Here is a 15,781-nt window from a genome sequence, read left to right on the forward strand (position 1 = left end):
GGGCCGTGATCTTCGGGGTCTGTGGACCAGGTGCTTTTCTGTACCTGCAGGATCAGGTACAGGGCCACCCTAGACAAAGCCATTCCCTGAGGGAGCCGGCTCCCTCCTCCCGTCCGCTTGCCTGGGCACTGGAAACGTGCCTGGTCCGTCTCTCTCATGAGGTGGCCTCTGATTGAGTCAGCCGGCTGACCCGAGTGTCGGGGTCTCAGTCTCTCCCCACCCCGGAGGGCCTTCCATCCACCATGGCCCCAGGTGGTCTTCGAAGTTGTAGGTAGTATTGATATTTCTCCAGCAGAAATGTTCTCCTCGACATGTGCTCATGGATTCAAACCCCAGGGAGGGGTAACGGGTTTTAAATGAAAACATGGGCTTTGGTATTTTCAGTGATTTCTCAGAAGACGGTGGATGAAGGGGTTCCTCAGGATCAAATCGTGATGGCCTTTGACACACTGAGGTGGGCGGTGCCTCTCAATGAGATGACAGAGAGCTACCGCGGGCCCTGTGCTTCTAAGTAGAGCCATAAGGTTAGGAAAACAGCATTAGAAGAATGTGCAGGCTTTTGAGGAGAAAGATGAGAGATGGGGGTAAAGAGAGGTTTCCAAAACCATCAAAGAGCAAATGCAGGAGAGAAAGGAACAGAATTCCTAGAGGCAGAATAAGGAGGTCATACAAGTTTCTGCTGTAAACCAAAGGACTGTTTTCTTCCAAATATATGTTGAAACTCTAGACTCCTGGGATAAACTAGTAATGGAGGATGCAACGAATTAGCAAAGCGGGTTCCTAACCTCAAAGTGGTAGGCGGGGTTTTTAGACTAAAAGGGCCTGTGACGATAGGGGTGGTAGTTTGTGGCTTTGGTCCTGATGCGAACTGTGTCGGAGGGACGGTTGTGTGTAATCTGCCCTGATGCTAGCGGACACCTGCCGTGTCCTTCACAGGGTAGTAAGTACCCTTAGGTTCTCTGACCCCCCACGAGCGCTGGACGGCAGCTGATGGGTCTGGAAGGGTGACCACCAGAGACATTGTGAGAAGTACAGGAAGCAAGTTTTCGTTGTCGATAGAGAACTCCCGCCTCCCTTTTCAATCTCTCGTAGAAGCAGCGCTTGAAACGTGGTGACAGCAATTCACTTGGGGCTGGGAATCAGCAGGGAGATCTCGGTCCCGGTCTGCGGGAGGGCTGCCCCACTGGGGTCTCCCTTCATCTCCTAGTGGCCCCGGAATTCTTCCCTTCCTTCTTGGTATAACAGAAATGATGACGTTCTGACTTCGAAGACTTTGAACCAGTCTTTTTTTTTCCTTCAGTGAGTCGTTAGTATCTAGTAGCACGACTGATAAAAACGGTCATCATTGGATCTCCGTATAGATTGTATCCACTGGTCCTAACCCCCATTGTTAGTGCCTTTTAGACTCTCTGGTTTAGGTCTGATCCGGTTTCTGTACGCAGTTTCATTGTCTTCGTGTTCAGTGGATGAAGGTTTTATACATCGTTGCATATTCTACTCTTTCCTATTTCTTTATCTTGAGTTCTAACCGGAGTTGGGAGCTCGAGGAGAAGCAGCTTCCGGGGACGGCACCTCCAGTTCCCGAGGTCCAGTGGGGACAGTGACACTTAGTTCTCAGGGTCACCGCGAGTATCAGACGAGGCAGCGAGAGCCTGACCCGGCCCGGGAGGTGCCTGAGTACACGCTGCCTGCCTGGCCTTGCACTTGCCGTGGCCGCCTCTGCAGCTACCGTAATTGCTGTCGCACCCTCGTTGCTGCTGCTGTTCTAATTATAAAAAACAGAGAAGATCAATAAATGCTTATTTCCTTGGCCATCGTCTCACGCAGGTCCTCTTTTCTTCCGTGCCCCGAGGTCCCGCTGACAGGCAGTCATGCTGTGCTGCCCGCGGTGGGCATGAATCGTATTCATGGGACCTGCCCGCAGGAGAAAGCAGGAGTAGCCGTGCCGGAGGCGCTGGCGGGAAGCGTGGGGCTCCCTGTGTGCCCCAACTTTGGCTTCTGCAGGGGCAGAAAGTACAGATGGGGAGGGTGGGTAAGGGAGACAAATTTCAGGTCACCTTAACACTGGCGCTTGGGGGAGGCCAGATTGCTCTCTTCCTGACTCACACGCTCCCCGTCAACTGCTGAACTTCCTGGAAGTTTTCTCAAACTTCCCAAACACCCTAGAACATTTAACAGATCGGTTCTACAACCCAGTTATGTAACCACTGTAAATTCGTTATTACTGTGTAATAGCCGTACCCTGGAGATAGACTATTCAATGTTAAGATTGTCTCTGGGAATTCATAGAAGTTAAATATTTGTTTCGGAATCATTTTCAACTGTTCGTAACATTTTAGTGTACCTTAAGAGTAGAACAGTCTTTTAGTCTATGTAAATGAGCACTGAGAATCCACCATGTGCCTGGCACCGTGCTGGGGACTAGAGGCTTCTCTAGGATGGGAGTGTGTGATGTATTTCCTAATCATTGTGTCTGGGTATTGAAGTTAACATCAAGACAGTTTTCTCCCCCCCCTTTTTGGTCTCCAGCTCTATCATCTCGAGAGAGTTTCTGAAGAACTGGCTTAAATACTTCGAATGAAATAATAGCACTAGTATTTTGGCCCATGGACAGATTTAAAGAACACAAAAATCTCATGTATTCCTCTTGTCTCCTGAGACCGTCCGCTAGAAGAAGGGCCAGTTAAGCATTCCGGCTGCAGACGACACCATTCCTTACGTAAAACTAAACTATGAATATGCCCTTAGAGATCGCAGGTCTGTGGAGCTCATCTCATTTCTGACTGTCCGCGTAGGGTTTATCGATTAATAAGTTGTTCGTATAAAATACTTGGAACTCTTTTTCAGGCCACTGGGCAACCAAGTAATGAATTGCAGTGCCCACCAGCAGCCTAACCAGCCTTTCCTGGATGGAGGAGGAGGATAAACAAAGCCATTCTTGGGCTTCCCTGGTGGTGCAGTGGTTGGGAGTCCGCCTACCTTTGCAGGGGACGCGGGTTCGCGCCCCGGCCCGGGAAGATCCCACATGCCGCGGAGCGGCTGGGCCCATGAGCCATGGCCGCTGAGCCTGCGCGTCCGGAGCCTGTGCTCCGCAATGGGAGAGGCCACAACAGTGAGAGGCCCGCATACTGCAAAAAAAAAAAAAAAAAAAAAAAACCAAAAACCCAGAGGTTTTTCTAGGTCTTGATTTTTCTTTTTTTTGGTACGCGGGCCTCTCACTGTTTTTTGCGGTACGCGGGCCTCTCACTGTTGTGGCCTCTCCCGTCGCGGAGCACAGGCTCCGGACGCGCAGGCCCAGCGGCCATGGCTCAAGGGCTGCTCCGCGGCATGTGGGATCTTCCCGGACCGGGGCACGAACCCGTGTCCCCTGCATCGGCAGGCGAACTCTCAACCACTGTGCCACCAGGGAAGCCCTAGGTCTTGATTTTTGAGTGAAATCGTATATGATTAGTGTGGCCCAAATCATTTAATGAAGTTCCCAAAGTGTTTCTCTTTTACCCAATAATTTTACTCATTGGTAGAAACTAACCCTGAGTTTAAGTATTTGAATTTAAAAAAAAAAAAAACTGAAAGTTTGAAGCATTAATTTTTTTAAAATCTGAATATTTAGCTTTGGATTACCCTTATTAAAGTTAAATTTGAAAATCAGGCTCATTATGATTATATTTTTTGTTTATTACTTAAAAAACAAAACAAAAGTGGTCCTTGCCCGGGGCTGCATCGCGGGTCCCTGCCACCCTGCCCTGTGGAAGAGGAGCTGCCCCTTCAGGGAAAGAGCTGCAGACCGGTGCGGCTAAACCCCCGCAGTCAGCGTGGGGCTCCTTCTCTTTTGTTATGGGCGTGACTTGTTCTTGTGGGTAATTTTGTGTTCATTCAGTGGATATTTGTTTAAAAAAAAAAAATTAGTATGTGCCAGGGACCATGCTCAGGCCAACGTCAGGACGTGGGGAAGGCAGAAGAAGCCATTTGAGCTGGTGATCTGAGGGGCCCAGGGGCACCAGGGATCTGCTCTCAGGACCCCGTGTGTGTTCCATGCTGGAGAGAGACGTCCCCGGAAGCTTAGTCCAGCAGGAATATACAGGGAACAGAGTGGAAGTGTCATCCCAGGGTCTGACGTACGTGATTTGAAGCTTTGAGGAGGGAGTGGCCTGTTTAGCCTGGAGGCAGGTGGACGGGAAGAGGTGGTAGGGAAAGGGATGGAGATTTAAAAGCCATTATGAGTTTGCAAGGAGGCGGGGTTCCTGACAGAAAAGGGTGAAGACGTGAGAGCTTTGTGTCTTTGAGAAAATGCAGCTGGTTTGTAGAGTTGGCGTCTAGGGAAGGTGACAGGAGGTCCCTTCACCGAGCACTTCGTGCTTTCTAGGCACCTCAGTTCTGTAAGGTAGGTCACCTTGGCTCCATTTCACAGAGGAACAAACTGAGGCTGGGAGAAGATGGGTAACTAGACCCAAGTTCACGCAGCTTGTAGGTGGCAGGTGTTTCTGACTCTCTGGGTAGAGTTCTTCATCCTTGTGCTCTGCTGCTGGGCTGTTATTTGGACCGTTTCCTACAAGCTGTAGGAGAAATGGAAGGATTTTAAGTCTAGGAGCAAGGAACTTGCTTAGTTTTAGACACAGCTGTTAATCGTGACAAAGGTGTAACTGGAAAGCACTTTGTGGCTGCAGGGGTGGAGGATGAAATGGGAGAGTGAGGCTAGAGGAAGGAACCCGGTAGGGCGTTGTGGCACAGACCAGGGCAGTGGAGAGGAGGGATGGACTGAAGACTCCGGAAGCTTGTCCTGGCTGGTTCCGGTAAATCAGCAGCTGGATGTGGGAGGGGCATGGAGGCCGACTCCCGGTTTCTGGCTTGAGTAACCCGTGGCCACGTCTGCACTAGATATACAGGAGGAGGGATGGGGAGAATGTGCTTCAGTTTAGGACATTGACCTTGGGTCCCCCTACGTCCAGCCCCTTCTCGTCCTCCTTATCCAACTCCTCCATCTGCCCCAGCTCCTTGGGGCTTGCCCCACGCCCCCATCTCTGGTCATTTGCCCGTTAGGGGGCTCATCCAGTCCCGTAACTTTAAATCCTACCTGCAAGTCAGCAACCCCCAAATCTACCTTTTCTCCTTCAGACCTCTATTCTTAGCAGCAGACTGTCCGCTGTCCACTTGACATCTCCGCCTCAGCGTGTCACGGGCGCCCCAAACTTGAATAGAGTTTGGATCCATCTTTCTACCCACAGAACCCCCTTCTCTCCCCATCTTCCCAGTGGTGTCACCAGCCACTTGCCTGCCCAAGCCCAAATCCCAGGAGTTCTTGCCCTCGCCCTCTGCCATATTCTTCATACCAAGTTCATCCTAAGAGCAAGGCGGTCCTGCCACCAAAACACATCTGGAATCTTCCTTCTCCACCATCTCCTCTGTGATCTTCCGAGTTCAGCCTACCATCCTCTCTCTCAGAGCCTGGACTACAGCATGGGCCACGCCTTGCTCCCTGACCCCTCCCCCGGTCCATTCTCTATTGCGTGCGTGTCCTCACCTCCTCACTCCTGAGGCCCCACTAGCACCAGCTGCTTGCACTTCTTCCTGCCTCTGGTCCTTCACGCCTGCTCTTGCCACTGCCTGCAGTGATCTCCGCACTGGCTCGTCCTTACCCTTAAGGCATTAAACGTAATTTCTCCAGAGAGATCTCTAACCGCCCATCCTTCTCGTAGCATCCTGTTCTTTTCTTTCAGTGCATTTCTCACTGTTTGTAATTATGAAAGCATTTAACGTTTACTTCATTTATTTGCTAACACACATGTATCAAGCATGTTATATGCCAGGCGTCGCACTAGGTTAGAGGGGGGTGATGCTGAGAAAAGCAGACGTGAGAGGCACTGTGTGGAAGGCAGAGGCAGCTGTGTGACTTCCGGGTGGGCAGGAGAACATAGGTGTTCAGTGACTGGTGCTGGGAGGTCAGGTATGATGTGATCGCCCAGGATGAGATTGGGGCTTGAGGAATTCTGGTCAAATGCTCTCTGCCCGCACTTGTGTCCTGGCTTATTCTAGAAAGGACTTTAGGTGAGCTGAGTCTGGGCCCTTAGTGAGCGTCGTGATGTACAGAAAACGCAAAAGAGAAGTCATCAAGGAGAGTGTGGTAGTGAGAGAGGTGGGTCGCGGGCCAGGAGAAGGTGGGGTCCCTAGTCCACAAGAGAAGCCAGGCGTGGCGAGTTTCTAGAATGCTGCTGTGACGGTCAACAGGTAAATGGACCAGGGTCAAGTTGAATAAGGCCCGGGCCTGTCATGGCCTGAGTGGAATGGGGTGTAGGGGGAGGGTGGCCTGGAAGCCAGTCGGCTGCACAGTGAGGAACTGGCGGGAAGTGTGGGAACCGCCTAGAAGAGGCCCGGCTCTGAGGAGACGGAAGCGGGTGGCTCACGGAAGTTCATTGTCATGGCGCGTGCAGGGGCAGGCTTGGTGAGGAGAGACGGGCTGAAGGCCCAGGGGAGAGTGTTGGTCTCCAAGGGGCACAGGCAGGGCTAGCTTTGACCTCAACCCTCGAGTCTGGTGGCTTCACCCAGGGGAAAGTGTAGGCAGCGTGCAGGCGTCATCCACCCTTCTCGCAGCTTCCGCGGAAGGCCTGCGTGACTTGGACAAGTTCCCTTACCTCCTGGGCCATGGTCGCCTCTTCCATAGAAACCTCCCTGGAAAGCAAGGATTGGAATCAAGACTGAGGTGTTGCTGAGAGAGCACTTCACGTGGTGCCTGGTCCCCACGTGCTTTCTGCCCTGGGCGCAGACAGGAGAAACGGAGGCGACTGCTAGGGTCGAAGAGAGCATGGATGGGGTAGTTCAACTGATATTTTGGTTTTTTAAAGAAGTATTTCAGTTGTGTGTTTCGTTCATTCATCAGATTTTTTTTGACCAGAGCGTTTTAGGCACCGAATGTTTGGCTGGCGGCCGGTGCACTTGCCGGGCTTCTGCGTGTGATCCCATCACGGGAAGCGTTAGGTGTGTGGACAGTGGCCACTGTCCGCTGCTTTAATAAGAGCGTAGCGTCTGAGAGGTTTAGCCATCGTTGAACTGAGCTCGGGCACTGATTACTTTTCAGAAGATTCCTTCCGCTGGAGCGTTCTTGCCCTTTCGTGAGTGTCATCCATGCTTTGAGGAGAGAGTTGAAGTTTACTCCTTCCTAAAAACCTGAGCTGAGGTGATCCAAGCTTCCTGCATTTGCTGGCCTTTCTCTTTGGAAATCTAATGACCCGTAAGAGATGACTCTGGTCCCTAATTGCTGAGCATGTTCACTAAGTGGACTTGCTTTGTATAAACGTATATCTTAACGTACATTTTTAGAAGCCATTTCCTATTTTGAGACTTGTCACCGTGTCGGTTTGTGTATCAATGCCAGCCAGTAATCTTGCATCTACCAAATAACTGTATATGTGACAGGCCAATGGTATCAGGCAGTGAGTTCCTGAAACTAGTGCAGCGGGAGGCACCTGCTGGGGTGCGGTACGAAGTTGTCAAAGCGCTACCGTGTCCTGCCCTAGAAGTGTGTGGCTTTTAGGTCCACGGCTTGTGCAGTGTCTAAATATGCTGACTGCCCTACCTCTATGGCATCTCTTATCATTTGTCCCACAAAGCTTGTGCTGCTGCACTCTCACTGTCTTTTCTTTCCCTGCTCAAGAGTTAGGGTTGCCTTATTTTGGCTCGTCTTTTTTATTTCCACCAGTGGACCGGATCGTGGGTCTGGACCAAGTGACGGGGATGACGGAGACAGCTTTTGGCTCTGCCTATAAAACCAAGAAGGGCATGTTCCGTACAGTCGGGCAGCTCTACAAAGAATCACTCACCAAGCTGATGGCGACGCTCCGCAACACCAACCCTAACTTCGTGCGCTGCATCATTCCGAATCACGAGAAGCGGGTACGTGCTTAGCAGAACGGAGGCGGATCGAGGTCCGGTCCCAGAGATGAAGCTCTAACACTGTCATCTGCTCGATTAGGCTGGGAAACTGGACCCGCACCTAGTGCTGGATCAGCTTCGCTGCAACGGTGTCCTGGAAGGGATCCGAATCTGTCGCCAGGGATTCCCCAACCGGATTGTTTTCCAGGAATTCAGACAGAGGTATTGCTCACCTTTACCTGGGTTCTGTGTGCATCAAAGCTTATCTGAATGTGAATCAAACAGTGAGATGATGCGAAAAGACTCTTCCTTGTTCCCTGGAGGGTTTCCGTTCTCTTTTCATATAGGAGGGCGGTCATCATTATTCCCTTTACCGTTGGTCGGGAATATTGAGTGCCTACTTTACAAAGAGGCAGCGTGCTCATAACTTCTCTGGGCGCAGCAAAGACGGGGACCTTGGGGCCCTGAGGCAGCTGTGAGGAAACACAGAGCTGAGAACTTACAGTTCACTCATTCAGACAGTTCTACCTGGGATTTAAGCATAACTTTGTTTTAAACTGATGTTTTAAAATCTAGGGGGCTTCCCTGGTGGCGCAGGGGTTGGGAGTCCGCCTGCCGATGCAGGGGACGCGGGTTCGTGCCCCGGTCCGGGAAGATCCCACATGCCGCAGAGCGGCTGGGCCCGTGAGCCATGGCCGCTGAGCCTGCGCGTCCGGAGCCTGTGCTCCGCAACGGGAGAGGTCACAACAGTGAGAGGCCCGCGTACCGCAAGAAATAAAATAAAATAAAAATAAAATATAGGAATAACGTATGTTCCTTTTAAGAAAAATTTTAAATACGTTAAAAGTAAATAAAAATTATTCAGGTGTGACTCCTAAAAGCACTTTGGGACATTTCTTTCCGTCTTTTTTCAATGAATATATCTGTGTACGTGTGTATGTATATATTTTTCCCACCGTGTGTGCCCGTGTGTGTGTTCTTACAATCCTTTTACTAAAGTAGGGTCAGAAATAGGTGGAGATTAGAAAAGAATTAGGAAGAAAACAAGAGGGAGAAGATCGGTGTGCAGTAGAAATGGATGAAAACATATGATGGGCAACAGGTTTTTTAAAGCGTATTATGTAATTTTCTGTAACAGTTAGTCTAGTTTGTCTTTTTCCTCTTTGATCCTGGAAATCAAGTTTCCAAATATGAAGCATTTGTTTTTCCATAAAATAAACGGTGCTGCAGGTCGAAGAGTAGCCCTTTCCCCCAGAGGGAGTCCAGTTGAAAAACTGTTCCAGTCCCTACAGGTTTTCAGGGAAGCCCTTATTATGGCCCCACCATATGATTAAACGAGCTGGTAGATTTTCACTTTTTTTTTTTTGCGGTACGCGGGCCTCTCACTGCTGTGGCCTCTCCCGTTGCAGAGCACAGGCTCCGGACGCGCAGGCTCAGCGGCCATGGCTCACGGGCCCAGCCGCTCCGCGGCCTGTGGGATCCTCCCAGACCGGGGCATGAACCCATCCATGTCCCCTGCATCGGCAGGCGGACTCTCAACCACTGCGCCACCAGGGAAGCCCTTCACTTTTTATTTGATAGAAGAAAATGGAACATAACTAGCATCCAAAACACAAAGTTGGTTGAAGTAGCCAGGATTCATCTTTTAATACAGCCACTGTCTTTGTGCTAAAATTTATTTTCTTGGGTATAACACACATATAGTAAGTGCACAGACCTCAAGTGTGCAGGTCGGAGAACATATGTGCGCCCAGCCCAGTGCTGTTTTGAGTCACCCTGAGACTTCCTCCTGTGCTTTTTTTTTTTAATTTTAATTTATTTATTTTTGGCTGTGTTGGGTCTTCATTGCTGTGCGCAGGCTTCCTCTAGTTGCAGTGAGCAGGGACTACTCTTTGTTGCAGTGCGTGGGCTTCTTATCCCGGTGGCTTCTCTTGTTGCAGAGCACAGGCTCTAGGCGCGCAGGCTTCAGTAGTTGCAGCACACAGGCTTGGTAGTTGTGGCTCACAGGCTTAGTTGCTCCGCGGCATGTGGGATCTTCCCAGACCAGGGCTCAAAGCCGTGTACCCTGCATTGGCAGGTGGATTCTCAACCACTGCGCCACCAGGGAAGTCTCCTTCCTCCTGTTCTAAACAGAGGCCCTCCAAGCATTGCTCTGACAGCCTTCTCTGTTATCTAATAAATGCCTACAAGTTGACAGTGACTCGACATGCAAAGAGCCAGATTCTGCTTGCGTCTTAAGGATGTGGACATTTTGTGGGAAATAAAAAACAAAGTTTCTAAAATCACCATGCTTTTGATTCCTCTCCACCACAACTTCTTAAACATGGTCTCTGACTTGGGAGAAATGACTGCATTTTCATTTCATTTTGCTGCTGCTTTTAAGAAATAGAAACTAGATCTGCAGAAAACCTCAGATTATCAGCTGGTCATTTCTTTACTCTTCATTCGACATGATTGCCCATCATATCCTTGCCTCTTAGGGGAAGCAGAACTCATAGTTAGTAGGTAAACATTTCCACAGATTTTTACAAAAGGCTTTTGGGCTGCTTTTCTTACAGATACGAGATCCTAACTCCAAATGCTATTCCTAAGGGCTTTATGGATGGCAAACAGGCTTGTGAGCGCATGGTAAGCTCTTCTGGATTTTTCTGGTTCGTGGGCTGTTGACACAATCTTTCCTGTAGCAAAAATAACAAACAGACTCTCTCTCTCTCTCAGATCCGGGCTTTAGAATTGGACCCAAACTTGTACAGGATTGGACAGAGCAAGATATTTTTCAGAGCTGGAGTTCTGGCACACTTAGAGGAAGAAAGAGATTTAAAAATTACCGATATCATTATCTTCTTTCAGGCTGTTTGCAGAGGTTACTTAGCCAGAAAGTAAGTGGGAAATCATGTATTAAATGCTTAGAGTGTGTGCTTGTGCTAATAAGCATGTGTTCTGTGCTAGAAATACGAGAGCGCGGGAGACTTGAGGTCCCTGTCCTGTGGGACCGAGAGCCAGGTAAGCAGATACACGTTCTAAACAAGGATACAAACAAGGGGCCAAGACAGACAATAAAGGGGTCCTGCTTCAGCGTGGGTCCTCGGGGAGGGCTTCTCTGAGCCCGTCTGTAGATGAGAGGCGTCAGCATGAGGATCTGCAGGTCCAGTCCAGGAGAGAAGGAGGAGAAAGGGTACCTTAGAAAGAAAGAGGGATGTTTCTCCTGTGACACATCCAAAAAGGAAGGAGTATCTAATAGAGGATGGATGAGGAGCGCAGCAAAGGGAGGGGGAGAGCAGGGCCTTGTTCACCCCCGCGTGCGCGCGCGCACGTACGTACGTGTGTGTCTGGGGGTAGGTGGCAGGGGCCGTTTCCGGCAGCGTCTGTGAACAGAGTGCCAGGTCCCGTGACAAGAGTTGAGGTGGGCGGAGCAGGCCCGCCATTCAGCAGGGACGTGGTTATGTCCCCGATCCCCAGCCCAGCCCACAAAGAACATTCCCTCTAGGAAGTCCCCTATGACAGCAGCTGTCAAAGCCAGTTCTCTCTTATTTGCTGTAGACTGAATGTGTCCCCCAGATTCGTGCGCCAGAATCTGATCCCCAGTGGGACGGTGTTTGGAGGTGGGACCTTTGGGGTGATTAGTGCATGAAGGTGGAGCCCTCACGAATGGGCTTAGTGTCCTCATGAGTGAGACCCCACAGAGCTTCCTTGCCCTTCCCCCACGTGAGGCGACAGCAAGAAGCAGCTGTCAGTGAGGAAATGGGTCCTCGGCAGACACGGAATCTGCCGGGGCCCTGATTCTGGACTCCCCAGCCTCCAGAACTGTGAGGAATAAATGATTGTTGTTTACAAGCAAAACAAAACAAAAACAAAACCACGGTTTTCTTAACTGGTTTTCCTGCCTCTTCTTCAGGGCCTTCGCCAAGAAGCAGCAGCAGCTGAGCGCCCTGAAGGTGCTGCAGCGCAACTGCGCCGCGTACCTGAAGCTGCGGCACTGGCAGTGGTGGCGCGTCTTCACCAAGGTGGGCGGCCGGCTCCCCCTGGGGTGGCACGCACGGGACCAAGAGAAGCCCGGGGGCGGGGAGGTGCAGGGTGCGGGGTCAGTGTTCAATGTCGTGAACGTAGGTGAAGCCGCTCCTCCAAGTCACTCGCCAAGAGGAGGAACTCCAGGCCAAAGACGAAGAGCTGCTGAAGGTGAAAGAGAAGCAGACGAAGGTGGAAGGGGAGCTGGAGGAGATGGAGAGGAAGCACCAACAGGTACAGCTCACCAGTTCCCGCTCAGCCCTGAAAGAAGATGCGCGATCCCGCGGATAGGGACCCACCCAGTGAATTCCAAATAAACAGCATCTTACTCTGTGTGTATTTATAGACGTTTGAGCATAGAGGTAGCAGATGTATTAGGCCAAGCATCGGGGTATATATAAACTGAAATCAGCCTGAGCTCTTGCATTTTTGCCTTTGTCACCCTTTGGACACCCAGATGATCAAGTTTGCTATCAGGTGTGCGTTTAACACCGGTGACACTTCTCCTGGTATTAGCACCTTCCTGTGACTGCTCACAAGGGACCTAGAAAAAAGTAAAAGGATGAGACAGTACAAGGCACCCCGCTGCCTGTTCTCCAGCCACGGTGGTCCTGAGTCCACATCCCGTTCTCAGGGAGCCGTGCTTCACGGACAAAGCAGAGACTCAGGAAATGTTTGTAGTTGACAGCGATAGGACTGATGTGTTCAGGGCCAAAAAGTTTTAACAGTAGAGGCCAGAATGTCATTTGATACCAGATGGCTTCAGTCACCATGAACTTCATAGCATTCGTATAATATTTCTCCTCCTATTCTTTGGTCCCTCTGTGAATTACCTTAATAGTAAGAAAGGGAATTCTTTAAAATAGCATGAATTTAATATGTATTATTCAGGATAACCTTTTTCGTTGTTTCTGTTGTCTCAAGTTTTCACCCAGCTTATTTTGCTAGAGCTGAAGATGTATTTGAAAGTTTTGCGAGTGACGTTATATATTTTTAACTCCGGGTTTCTTGGGCGACCTGCACTGGCCACTGGAGTCCCAGTGACTGTCTCTTGTGCACAACCGGCCAGTCATAGCACCGGACGCTTTACTGTGATTGCAGCTGCTAGAAGAGAAGAATATCCTGGCAGAGCAACTACAAGCAGAGACTGAGCTCTTTGCTGAAGCAGAAGAGATGAGGGCAAGACTTGCCGCTAAGAAGCAGGAATTAGAAGAGATTCTCCATGACTTGGAGTCTAGGGTTGAAGAAGAAGAAGAAAGAAACCAAATCCTCCAAAATGAAAAGAAGAAAATGCAAGCACACATTCAGGTATCTGCGATAAGCTTCATTTAGGATTATAGTTGGGGTTTTCCAGATGGATCTGTTGAGTGAAGAGAGGCTCTGGGTTTGGATTCTTGTGTCCATTGAGGAGCAACAGGAGCCTAAGTAATAAGTCGTTTCTCCCCACCCCCCCCCACCCCTTTAAAAGATCACTCGAAGCACACATATAATAGATTCCTCCAAACGCAGATTTGTTATTTTGAACAGGAATCGTTTTTATGTTCTGCTGTGGCATCTTAGAGGATGCGTCCCAGGGTCTGCGGGGACGGAGTTTGCTCGTTGTGTTCTCAATAATTCCACTGCTCACTCCATCCATTAGAGACACCTACGAGGTGGTGTGGTTCATAATAAATGCTCAGCGCTGGCGCAGGAGGTGGCCAGGAATCGGAATAAAACACTTAGCCCTTCCTGCTGGTAGCTACTTTCTTACTGAGATCCAGCTGTCCTCACACGAAGCGCGGTTCTCTCTGATTGAACACCCAGATGAGTGATGCAGACGACAGTGATTGTGCCTGTGCCCTGAGACTCGTTCTCCGTGAGTCCCACCCCAGCCTATCCAGTGTGGCCTCGAGTGTCAGGGTGTCTGTGTCTGCCCCCGCTGCTTCATGGGTCCAGCACCAAACTTTCTTTCTTCCAGATCTCTCCCTTGATTTTATCCCCACCACTTGGCTTATCTTTGCAAAGCACAGACATTTCTCAGAACCGCAAAAGATACCATATTATTTCCTTGGCAAATACCCCATACAGTAAATTGTCCAGGCCCTCTCCGTTCTTCAACACAAACAGCTTTCCAGTATCCCATAATAGGTTGGCAAAATATCACGAAAGCTATAAAAAGTACACATTAATCCAGCAATTCTAGTTCTAGGACTTAAAGCATACATCAGTGGAAGCCTACTAATTATCTAACAATAGGGGATTCTTAAACTACGGTAACAATATACAGTTATAAATTTAAAAGATGTCTATTTTTATGGGTATTTGTAATACATTAGTAAGGGGAGTTGCAAAAGAGTATACACAGTAAGGTCTAACTAAAAGTATATAACTTACAAACTGTATGATTTTTATAAGGGGACGTACAGAAGATCTAGAATAATAGTCACCAATAACAGTGAGTTCTGGTGGTATTATCAACAGTTTTGATTTTCTCTTTTTTTTTTAAACATTTTATTTTTATACTGGAGTATAGTTGATTAACAATGGTGTGATAGTTTCAGGTGTACAGCAAAGTAATTCAGTTATACATATACATGTATCCTTTTTCAAATTCGTTTTCCATTTTGATTTTCTCTTTGTTTCAGAGCATGTGCTCATTTCAGTGATAATACTTTACTCACACAGGGTAGGGACACCCAGAGTCATCTCCAGTCTCCCCAACCTACTGTTTTACGCTCCACGTTTTAACAACTTCACATGAAATGCTTGCATTACTCTCTTTAGAAAACAAGCATTTCCTTGTAAAAACAGGGTTTTTTGTTGTTGTTTGCTTGTTTTGTTTTTCAATACTTTCCATCTTCATAACCTTTACTCTAGACTCTTTCAGTGGGTTTTTGCACTGTTATCTTAATATCTCCATTGTAAATTCAAACACATTATAAAATATTTATGGTAATGTTATTATTAAATATTTTCCCCCTCTTATGGAATATCTGAGATTCTATATTAACTGCATGGCTCTTGGGAAAACCCAACCTTGTTGGTCTCTTGTCCTTTCCGGCTCCCCCCCCCCCCAAGTGAGGCTTTCAGGGATTTCTGATCTGTCTCCTTTTCAACCAAAAACGACTAGAGCTGTTTTTGGTTTTTGTTTTGTTTTCAGTATTAATTCCCTGATTATAACACTATATTGTAGAATACCCAGAGAATATAAAATCGCACTTAGAAGTCTCCTCCCACCCATCATCCCATTAATCCCTATTATTTTTTTGCATATATTTCTGAACAGATATATGTGGATTCATTTATTAATTGAATTACACTGGACCCACTGTTCTGTTCACTGCTTTTGTCACCTTAGGAGTGTACAGTGCAGGGATGCAGTGGACAAAATCCAGACTCTGGGAAACTGTAGGACAAATGACCTGTGGGGTCCTTTTTGTTTTTGTTTTTGTTTTTGTTTTTGTTTTTGCGGTACGTGGGCCTCTCACTGTTGTGGCCTCTCCCGTTGCGGAGCACAGGCTCTGGATGCGCAGGCTCAGCGGCCATGGCTCACGGGCCCAGCCGCTCCGCGGCATGTGGGATCTTCCCGGACCGGGGCACGAACCCGCGTCCCCTGCATCGGCAGGCGGACTCTCAACCACTGCGCCACCAGGGAAGCCCTTTTGGTTTTTTTTTTTTTAACAAATAAATGGTGAGAAAAAGGGAGGAGAAAGAAATTTAAGAGAACCTAGAGATTAAAGCAGTCTTAAGGGTCTTATCAATCACAGTGTGTGAACCTTATTTGGATTCCAGTTCAAACAAGTGTATTTTTAAATGGTCTTCATTTTTTAAAGATAGAGCCTGAAGGTTTACAGGTGAAATATGATGTCTGGGATTTGCTTCAAAATAACGCAGTGGAGGAGGGAGAAGCTGGGGGTTTAGAGTGACCACTGAC

General features: G+C 48.7%; 1 protein-coding gene across 2 annotated transcripts in view; it reads left to right on the forward strand.

Annotated features, from left to right (window-relative positions):
* The window catches only part of MYH10 (myosin heavy chain 10), a 133,952-nt gene that overhangs the window by 91,567 nt on the left and 26,604 nt on the right, over positions 1-15,781 (forward strand). For both annotated transcript variants that reach the window (XM_082679256.1, XM_082679257.1), the window contains exons 16-22: positions 7,691-7,884; positions 7,964-8,085; positions 10,422-10,491; positions 10,582-10,742; positions 11,759-11,867; positions 11,971-12,102; positions 12,970-13,176. In XM_082679256.1, the coding sequence (XP_082535382.1) occupies positions 7,691-7,884; positions 7,964-8,085; positions 10,422-10,491; positions 10,582-10,742; positions 11,759-11,867; positions 11,971-12,102; positions 12,970-13,176 (995 nt within the window). The remainder of the gene's footprint in view (positions 1-7,690; positions 7,885-7,963; positions 8,086-10,421; positions 10,492-10,581; positions 10,743-11,758; positions 11,868-11,970; positions 12,103-12,969; positions 13,177-15,781) is intronic.

Source organism: Grampus griseus (assembly GCF_964374135.1).
Source record: "Grampus griseus genome assembly, chromosome: 20".
Classification (NCBI taxonomy): domain Eukaryota; kingdom Metazoa; phylum Chordata; class Mammalia; order Artiodactyla; family Delphinidae; genus Grampus; species Grampus griseus.